Source organism: Taudactylus pleione, unplaced genomic scaffold (assembly GCF_031769625.1).
Source record: "Taudactylus pleione unplaced genomic scaffold, aTauple2 ptg000652l, whole genome shotgun sequence".
Lineage (NCBI taxonomy): Eukaryota > Metazoa > Chordata > Amphibia > Anura > Myobatrachidae > Taudactylus > Taudactylus pleione.
This window is the reverse complement of record NW_028285054.1, coordinates 3,049,765-3,060,713: the sequence shown is the minus strand read 5'-3', so window position 1 is coordinate 3,060,713 and position 10,949 is coordinate 3,049,765. Positions and strand designations below refer to the sequence as shown.

At 48.0% G+C, this 10,949-nt stretch overlaps 1 protein-coding gene across 1 annotated transcript in view; it reads left to right on the top strand.

Annotated features, from left to right (window-relative positions):
- The first annotated feature begins 266 nt into the window (after window positions 1–266).
- The window catches only part of LOC148478832 (TOG array regulator of axonemal microtubules protein 1-like), a 45,805-nt gene continuing 35,122 nt past the window's right edge, over window positions 267–10,949 (top strand). The window contains exons 1-2 of the mRNA XM_088455316.1: window positions 267–392; window positions 3,838–3,949. Coding sequence (XP_088311442.1) covers window positions 267–392; window positions 3,838–3,949 — 238 coding nt within the window. The remainder of the gene's footprint in view (window positions 393–3,837; window positions 3,950–10,949) is intronic.

The window sequence follows — 10,949 nt, the reverse complement described above, 5'->3', positions numbered from 1 at the left end:
AATAATTTATTGCAGCCCTTGTTGCCTACAACATGATATCACTTTTAAAATATTTTCAAGTGTTACATTATGTTCCCAATCTGCCCCTATGTGTTACATGGTGCTAAATAGATGGCTGTATAATGTGTCTCATGCAGTCAGGGAATAGAATGTCTGGTGATGTCACTGCATTGTGATGTCATGGAATCAGCTGACCAACTGCCAAAGCATAGGTCAGTGCTAGTCGTCGAGTTGAGGAGTAAGGAGAGTGCGACTGTGCTTGAGGGATGTTCCCTCAAATTAAGCCGAATGCTCACCGAATGTTGAGCGCTGTGAAGGGGAAATATGCATTTCCCTGGGATCGTCCAGGACAGGCAGCTGATGTATTTCCAGGCCCTCAGACCTGTGACCAGGTGAGTCCTGATCATTTCATGTTTTTCCCCTGTTGGTTTTATTTATTCCTCGCAACAATATTTCTGTGACCTGGGCAGGATCTCACCCCATAGATAGATGATACATAGTGACTGTAATGACTGTGGAGCACGGGCTGATGGCGCTATAGTAATGCACCATTACAGCGTTATTGCAGCATAAAGTACCTATACAGTGTCAGGTTACCTGGAATGCACAGATCTGCCAGTATGTACATAGGATTTATATGGTGGATGCTCTGTGTTTGTTAGGGTCTTATTCTCTTCTGTTCACTTAATACAATATACAGCGCCCCTGGCCCTGACGCTAAGGGAGCATACACACAGGCGTTAGTTATTCGCCCATGGTCCATCGTTTTCAGATTAATAAAGGCCCATACAGTGGGGAGGAGAAAAAAAACCCCACTTCTCCCTGGAAATATGTACTTAATATTTCATTATTCTATATGAGTTTCATAGTCTGAAAATGTGACTATATGTATATAACTTGCACACGATATTAGAAGAGATAAATTAGAAGCACTTGTCACTGATCAGTATACAGAACATTAATAGAACCATTCACTCTGCTTAAATAGCTGCATTACTGTAGGAACTCCTAAAGCACATGAAGGCTTGAGCTTGCTATGACAAGTGACATCAACACCTGCCCACCGACCAGACAGAGCCAAGTTTTTACAATATTTTACTTGTTATGTTTCATCAAAAACAAATGTCCATCTGTTACCCCAGGAGTCATTATTCTGGTAACATTAGAGAATCACTAAAGAGATATCTGTTAGTTAGAAAGCAGGGGCGTATTTATAATGGGTGCACACCCTGCACTCTTATTCTCTAATACTTACCTCTCAGAGGTTCTGCGTCAGGTGTCTCAGCACTGCACAAAATACCGGAAAATGGCAGCCGCGGCCATTGTCATTGCATTTTTGCGGATGCGCAGTGAGGAAATTGCATGCGCAGTATACTCTGGGCACAGACTAGTACCCAGAGTATACTGCTGCTGCGGTCAGGCGTCAGTCTGCTGCCGGGGGGAGAGGAGGGGGCCCCGGACGGGGAATGCACACGGACCACCGCCTCTTTTAATACACCCCTGTTAGAAAGTAATATATAAATATGTATATAATATATATATATATGCCTATGGAGTCACCTATAGAAAATATAAAATCAAACGCTTATAAGTATTTAAGTTCTGTAGTATAAAATAGTCAAAAATTGCACATGACACTTTACAATGTATGTAAATGACTTACAGTAGTAACTGTAAAAATTACAATGTATTTAGTTGAAATCAGTGGCGTAACTAGGGCAGGGCGGGCGGGGTTCGTGCCCTGGGCGCCCTAGTTAGCCAGTGTAGCGCCGACCGCAATGAGTGCGGTCAGCGCTACACATTTACACAGGACCGGTGCTAGGCTTCCAGCGCTAGTCCTGTGCTGCAAGCCTGAGCCCGTTCCCTCCCCCAGGAGGCGGGCTCAGGCTGTGCATAACACACGCATCGCCGCCAGCGCTGGCGGCGATGCGTGTGTTAAACAGCAGCCAATGAGAGTCAGATAGACTCTCATTGACTGCTGCAGCACCCACTGCAAGAGCCGGACTTCCGTCCGGCTCCTGCAGTGGGTAATGGGACTGACGTCATGACGTCTGTCCCATAATGCTGAGCGCGCCCGGGCGGGAGCGGCATCGCGATCAGGAGCAGGAGCAGAGATTCAGGTAAGTATATTTTTATATATATATATATATATGTATTTTTTTTTTTTGTAACCTATCTGCACAACTGGGGAGGGGGGTGGCTACTACCGGGGGGACCTCTACTGGGGGAGGGGTGACTACTACTGGGGGGACCTCTACTGGGGGAGGGGTGGCTACTACTGGGGGGACCTCTACTGGGGGAGGGGTGACTACTACTGGGGGGACCTCTACTGGGGGAGGGGTGACTACTACTGGGGGGACCTCTACTGGGGGAGGGGTTGCTACTACTGGGGGGACCTCTACTGGGGGAGGGGTGACTACTACTGGGGGGACCTCTACTGGGGGAGGGGTGGCTACTACTGGGGGGACCTCTACTGAGGGAGGGGTGGCTACTACTGGGGGGACCTCTACTGGGGGAGGGGTGACTACTACTGGGGGGACCTCTACTGGGGGAGGGGTGGCTACTACTGGGGGGACCTCTACTGGGGGAGGGGTGGCTACTACTGGGGGGACCTCTACTGGGGGAGGGGTGGCTACTACTGGGGGGACCTCTACTGGGGGAGGGGTGGCTACTACTGGGGGGACCTCTACTGGGGGAGGGGTGGCTACTACTGGGGGGACCTCTACTGGGGGAGGGGTGGCTACTACTGGGGGCACCATTGGGAGCACCTACTCTACTGGGGACTACTACTTGGGGGGGAACTGCCACTGGGGGCATTATGAAAGGGGACTACTACTTGGGGGGGAACTGCCACTGGGGGCATTATGAAAGGGGACTACTACTTGGGGGGGAACTGCCACTGGGGGCATTATGAAAGGGGCCTACTAGAGGCACTGCACTCGGGGGGACCACTACTGGGGGCAATAATAGGAAGGGCCACTACAGGGTGCCTGCATAAGGGGACCACTACTGGGAAAACTGCATGGGGGGGACTACTGCTGGGGGCACCATATAACGGGCACTGCATAAGGGGATACTGCTACTGGGGGCACTGTATAAGGGGAACACTACGTGGGGCACTGCATTTGGGGGGGCCACTACTGGGGGTACTGTATAAGGGGCCCTACAATGGGCCTGCATAAGAGGGACCACAACTGCATACTGGGGGTACTGTATAAGGGGTACTACTGGGGTTAAGGTGCATATGGATAGGAATGTTCAGCGTGAAAATAAAGGGTTGTGTCATGTTGACACGCCCCATTTTTAAGTGACCACGCCCATTTTTTCCCGCGCGGGTGCCTTCAGCGCACACGCATATCGGTGTGTTATGGGGGGGGGGGGGCCTCCATTTTCAAATTTGCCCTGGGCTCCATATACCCTAGTTACGCCACTGGTTGAAATGACTGAATTTGTTTTAAGGGTGGTTAGGGTACCGGTCGGACCTCCCGTTGGTGTACGTTGGGCAGAACTTTTACCCAGGGAGCCAGTTCTGGGCCTTCCACTGGATGAAAACTTCACAGAGGGGTGGCAATTGGTCTGGGATGCCTAATGGAGTGGTTGCGGTCCTAGTCGGACCTCCCGACGGAGTGCGCTGGGCAAAACTTTGCTATATAGGTTAATATGCACATTTTCTGATATGAGTGTGTTAATCCCTGTATTATATTATTACATATTATCTTCTGTTGTCCTATTGCGCTTCTCCTTATTTCATCCTCTCTGTTATACTGTATGTGTTGTTATTATCATATTGTATGTTCTTATCACTTATTATTACGCTGTATGTTTCTTTGCTTACAGCTGCCTGCAATTCCTAATGTTCCCCGTAAATGTACTGGAAGAAGCCCAGACGCTGGAGGCCGGAGTTCTGCCTATTATAACATCCACCTGATGCCTTTGCCGAAATTGTCTGGTAAATACATTACTATTCTTCTGTCTCCGGGCACCATTTATATAGATCAGTGCTGTCTGGGTAGTGAGTCTTGTGTGTGTGCTCGCAGGCCAAATACTATGTAATAAGACAAAACCATACAATAGAGTTTATGGAGGCGGTCAGAGAACGTTGGTCTGCATTTGCCAGTTGTCGAGCCCTGATCTATCCTAAGCTTGTGTAGATCCCAGAATGTTGTATGTTCCACCACCCTTTTGTATATATTCGCCCAAAGATCTATGTCATAATTGTTGATATGTGTAACTGTATACTATCAGAGCTGTAACTAGACTTTTTTATGCCCTGTGCCAGAAACAGCGTTGGTGCCGCCCTCATTTTTCAAAGGGACATAATGCAGCCAGGCCTGCCAAGAGCTGTAGCGGGGTTGGTAATAGGGGGCGTGGTCTAATCGGGAAGGCGTGGCCACGCCCCCTAGCTGAGAAAAAAAAACAACAAAGATTTGCAGCGCCGCTTAGCGGTGCTGCGCGCTGGGGAGGGGGGCGCTCTGAGCCCCCTCAGCCCGGCGCAAAGCCAAGGGGGGCATGATCAGTGTGATCGCTCCCTCACACAGGCATAGGAGACTGCTGTGGCTGCTACTCAGCAGCCACGAGCAGTCTCCAACTGCAGCTCAGCACACGCTATGTGCTGGGCTGCTGTGAGGGGGGGAGCGGCGCCAAACCCGAGCCCCCGCTGGGCCCCTCAGGAAGCCCGGGCCCGGGTAATTTGTACCCGCTCCCCCCCCCTCTCGGCGCCACTGAATGCAGCCAAAAAAGGGCCATGGCTTCATGGGGTAGGGCCAAGGAAGGGATAGGGGAGGCCAGGAGATGCTGGGGATGAAATAAGAGGAAGCTACAAGCAAGAATGATAATAAACAGAAATTTGACAGGCCTAAAATGCGCCCCCTGACCTGTGGTGCCCTGTGCGATGGCACCGGCCGCACTACCCTAGCTTCAGCCCTGTATACTATTGTGTTCTGTACACGGTTATTAAATAGCAGACACCAGCAGTTTGGTAGACACTCCAGCTGGATAGACATAACCAGGAGCATGTAATTATTGTAGTGCACAGTTTCAGTACAGCCATACTCACAGTTATGTATACAGGCAGCGGTGATGGAGCAGAGAATACAGCAGACCATCCGGTCATGTATGTAGGCAGTATCACAGGATTCAGCAGGGTCCCCCACAGAGCTAAGTAGTAAATGACTGTGTACTACTGTGGTGCTCAAACGCAGTGACTCAAAATGGTGTCACACATGCGCAGACTAAAGAATGGTGGCCATCTTGGTAAAGGATCAGATGCTTCATGTAGTGGAGCATTATGGAGGAGGCACAGTAGCACACTCCATATGTACCAACAATAGTGTGGTTTCCTTACAATCTGTGTTTTACTTTTTCCACTTTTTTAATGTATTTATTTTTCATTCATTATATGTAAAATGCCCCTGTATATATTACATCTGCAGAGATATATAACCCAGTACGACCATCAGGACAGACTGAAATGAAGTTGTCCAAACCTGAGCCTCTAAAGCCTAAGCTAAGCTTTCCAAGCCCTCAGAAATGTGACCAGGTGAGTGCGATCATTTTATCATTTTTTATGTTTTTCCCCTGTTGGTTTTATTTATTCCTCACAACAATATTTCTGTGACCTGGGCAGGATCTCACCCCATAGATATATGATACATAGTGACTGTAATGACTGTGGAGCACGGGCTGATGGCACTATAGTAATGCACCATTACAGCGTTATTGCAGCATAAACATAGTTTCCTACTTTTGCAAAAGCATTTCAGGGAGATTGTGAAAGCAACAGCTATGAGTGCGCGGTAAAGTGGGTGTGTACTGCTACATCTGAGAGGCGTGTCATAAAATGTACTTAAACATATGTAAATATATGTAAACAAGCCCCAAAGCAGTTAGATCTACTTGTTGATGAAAACACACTAATACTTATCAGAAAATGCATGTAACCATAGGGATCATTGTACCTTATAACCAATGCAGGGAAATTATACTAATTATCCCATTTGAATGTATATAGCTCTGTTTTTTTTTCTTTATATAATGGCTACATAAAGGGGGTAAGGTGTAATCAGGAAGATGCTGGACTCTTCAGGGACTCAGGGAGATTCTGTTATTTCAGGGAGCCTGTTCTGAGCCTTCTACTGGATGGATTTGGATGAAAACTTCATAGAGTGGTAACATTGGATCACAGAATGGGATGAAGTCAGCATCCCAGCAGGTGGGATGCCGATGGTCAAAATACTGGCGCCGGAATCCCGACAGCGTCGGGATCCCGGCTCCCGAATCTCGACCGCCTGCTTCCCGAAGGTAAGTATCGGGTTAGGCCAGTGGTTCCCAAACCTTTTTGAATTACGGCACCCTAGAGTATCAGCATTGTTTTCACGGCACCCCTAAGCCAGTAGTTTGTTAATGAGAAATTCAGTAAAAAATGTAGTAAAGTTAAGTAAATTGTGCTTCCTGTCATCCTTAGGGTCAGTTATGTGGTGGTGGACAGGTTTGCACTTCTGTTTGTCCACATATTTACATTACATTGACCATAAAAAATTAGATTTAATGCTGGACCACCGACCTGAGGCACCCCTGCAAGTGTCCCGGGGCACCCCAGGGTGCCGCGGCGCACAGTTTGGGAAACGCTGGGTTAGGCACTAGTGGGAGGGTTAGGATCTAAGAGGGGAGGTTTAGATTTAGGGTGTGGGAAGGGGGAGGTTAGGTTTAGGCATCAGGGAAAGAGGGTTAGGGTTAGGCACTAGGGGAAGGGTTGGGATCTAAGAGGGGAGGGTTAGGTTTAAGGTGTGGGGAGGGGGAGGTTCAGGTTTAGACACTAGGGGGAGGTTAGGTTCAGGCACCAGGGAGGAGGGTTATGGGTAAGGTTTAGTTAGTAGTAGGATACTTACCTTATTGTATCGGGATGCCACTGTCAATATTCTGACTGGTGGCATCACAGCCGCCGGAATCCCATGCACAACCCCCCCATAATACATACTAGGGGGTTGAATTCCCGGTCAGACCTCCCGCTGGTGTACGCTGGTCAAAATGTTGACCTGGAGAGGCTGTTCTGGTCCTTACACTAGATGGATTTGGATTAAAACGTCACCGAGGGGTGGCAAATAATCTGGGATCCCTAATTCAGTGGTTGGGGTTCCAGTCAGACCTCACAGCGGAGTGCCTTACACTGGATGGGTTTGGACAACATCACATAACATAATAACTTGAAGGTACATCAGCTAGTATATACATAATATACAGTATATATATATACTGTATGTGTGTATATATACATATATTACTCCAGTCTGGCAGCACTCTAGTCAATATTTGCAGGCGTGACCCTCCTTTTTTGAGACCTCTGCAATTCGCTCTGGCATGCTGTCAATCAACTTCTGGGCCACATACTGACTAATGGCCGCCCATTCTTGCCTAATCAATGCTTGGAGTTTGTCAGAATTTGTGGGTTTTTGTTTGTCCATCCGCCTGAGGATTGACCACAAGTTCTCAATGGGATTAAGGTCTGGAGAGTTTCCTGATCATGGACCCAAAATTTTGATGTTCTGTTCCCCGAGCCACTTAATTATCACTTTTGCCTTATGGCAAGGTGCTCCATCATGCTGGAAAAGGCATTGTTTGTCACCAGACTGTTCTTGGATGGTTGGGAGAAGTTGCTCTTGGAGATATTTTGGTACCATTCTTTATTCATGGCTGTGTTCTTAGGCAAAATGGTGAGAAGCAACCCCACACATGAATGGTCTCCAGGATGCTTTACTGTTGGCAGGACACAGGACTGATGGTAGCACTCACCTTTTCTTCTCCGGACAAGCGTTTTTCCTGATGCCCCAAACAATTTAAAAAGGGATTCATCAGAGAAAATAAGAGTTGTGGTATAACATACCTTTGTTAACTCTCTTTCTTCGAGGTCCATAGGGTCCACAGAAATGACTTTGGTTATGTAGCTGGAGTTCGTGCCTGGAGTGATCCTGGCACCAAACAGCCAACAAGCTTTAGCTCCCAGGATGCCCTGGGTCCTCATCCATACCTACCCCACCTCTAGCTACAGGCAGTCAGTTTGTTATCAAGCCCAAGCAGGAGCAGGAAAGAAAAAAATTGAAAACGAAGAAAGGACCCTTGCATTTCAGACACACTCTCTGTAAGAAGAGGGAATCATAGAAATACAAAAGAAAAGAATTTCCCAACAACAACATGTGCGTTAGAGTGGGTGCTCTGTGGACCCTATGGACCTCGAAGAAAATGAGTTAACAAAGGTATGTTATACCATAACTCTTATTTTCTTCTTCAGGGTCCATAGGGTCCACAGAAATTACCTTGGGATGTCCCAAAGCAGTTCCTCCTAGGGGTGGGGATGCTCCTGGGTCTCAGTAGAAAGGAAAATCCTACACCCAAAGGAAGCATCCTGAGAGGCAAACGTGTCAAACGCATAAAATTTGACAAAGGTGTGGACGGAAGACCACATGGCTGCCTTGCAAATCTGTTCAGCAGAGGCACCCCATCGCACCACCCATGATGGTCCCACAGACCTCGGGGAATGCGCCGTGACTATATCATGAACAACAAGATCAGCTTGTGTATAAGCTTGAGAAATTGTCATACACAACCATCTGGCCAAAGTCTGTTTGTTTTCTGGCCAGCCTCGCTTGTGACAGCCATACAACACAAATAAAGAATCTGACTTTCTAATGGAGTTGGTGCTGTCTACATAGATACATAGAGCCCGCACAACATCCAGTGATGCTTCACCAGCCAAAAGGCCAGAAGCTTGCAAAGCTGGAACCACAATCTCTTCATTCATATGAAACTGGGATCCTACTTTAGGAATATTAAAAAAGGAGAGCGAAAAGATAGGGCTGCAAATTGGAGAACCTGCCGGCCGAAGCAATAGCCAGAAGAAAAACCGTCTTTGCTGTCAACCACTTTAGGTCTACTGATGACTGCGAATCACTGAAATTGTTGGTGGGACGGTGCAATTGGTACATAAAGATATGCATCTTGAATATCCAAGGATACCATGAAATACCCTGGTTCCATGGCCAACACTATCGAACGCAGAGTTTCCATGCGAAGCTTGGGCAACTCGATAAACGTGTTGAGACCTTTTAGGTTTAGAATAGGCCGGTGGGATCCGTTGGGTTTTTGAATCAAGGTTGGAATAATATCCCTTTCCTAGTTGATTCACTGGAATTGGGATTATTACCCCTGACACCAGCAGGGAGTTTATAGCCTGCTGGAGGGCCAGGGGTTTCGCAGAATCTGCTGCTGAAGTTATGCTGTAATACCTTTGCGGGGACTCCAGAAAGTAAGGGTGTACCCCTGGGAGACTACCTGCCGAGCCCAGGCATCTGTTGTAAGATGCCAGGTGTCTGAATATTGAAGAAGTCAGCCTCCTATCCTGGGATCCCCCAGAGAGAGGCACGTCCAATCAAGCAGCAGGCTTAACATTAGACTTGACAGCCGGATGTCTGTTTGGCCAGGACTTCTTAGACTGTGGTTTCCTATGAGAGCTGGCTTTAGCGGAAGCCTGACCTCTTTCTTTTCCTTGTGGGCCAAAAGGCCCGAAAGGCTGACCGCTTAGGTCTAGCAGTGGATGCCAAAGGTAGACTAGCCGTTTTAGAGGCTGCCACCGTAGCAACAATCTTGTCTAACTCTGTGCCAAACAAAATGCCCCCCAAGAATGGAAGGGATTCCAGGGCTCTCTTAGATCCTGCATCTGCTTTCCAGTCCCTCAGCCAAAGTGCTCTCCGAGCCACAACTGAGACTGCTGATGCTTTAGAGCAGTGGTTCTCAAACTCGGTCCTCAGGACCCCACACAGTTCACTTTTTGCAGGTAACCCAGTAGGTGCACAGGTGTATTCATTAGTCACTGACATGTTTAAAAAGATCCACAGGTGCAGCTAACTGTTTCACTAGTAATTATGTGAGGAGACCTGCAAAACATGTACTGTTTGGGGTCCTGAGGACCAAGTTTGAGAACCTGTGCTTTAGAGGGTAATATACCAGCATCCAAAGCTGCCTCTCCCAAGTAGGACGCTGCCTCCTTAACATAGGAGATAATTGTCAGCTGTTCCCTGGAAGCTTCTGGAAGAGCATTTTCCAGTGTTTTCATCCATTCCTCAATGGCCTTGGAGACCTAAGCTGTAGCCATGGCTGGGTGAGTAACAGTACCCGACAGAGAAAATATTGCCTTAAGGCAGGCTTCAGTTTCCTATCTGTGGGACAATTAAGCGAGGATGCAGACGGTATAAGCAATGTGGCATTCCTAGCTAGATGTGCCACATGTACATCCACTGATGAAGGAACCTCCCATTTAGTGCAGTGATCCACTGGAAAGGTGGTATAAGGCTTCAACCTTTCTAGCAATATGGAATTTCCTATCTGGCGACTTCCATGCTTCCCCCATAAGATCCGAAAGGTGCTCAGATCTTGGAAACTCAGGTTTTATAACCCTCTGACGTTTAAATCCTGGAGTCTTTCTTTGCACTGGCTCCTCCTCATCAATGTTTAGCACTGCCTTGACCGCCCTAATCAGATAAGGAACATCTGCAGCTGGAAAATGGTCTCCCTCATCTGAGGGGGATTCCTGAGAGGAACCCTGTGTATCCCCCCCCTCATCAGAAGATGTACCAGAATCTGAAGGCTGGACAGTGTGTGAAACCGATCATCTCCAAGACTTTGGCTATACCGGCTTAGTTGTCTGTTTAGGCTGCTTAGAAGCTGCTAAAGACGAAGCCACATTCTGACTTGAGTGAGCATACATATCCAACCAGGATGGATGCATTGGCGGGAAAAATATAGCAGGTTGCAGCTGCTGAGAGGACCCCAGTATTGCGGCTGGCCCAGGGGCCACCAATCTATCCGCAACCTGTGCCATAATCTGGGAAAAGGAAGCCCACGGGGGCTCCAGCCCAGAAGCTGGTAAATTTGACGGATGTGGCGACTCCTTAACACAG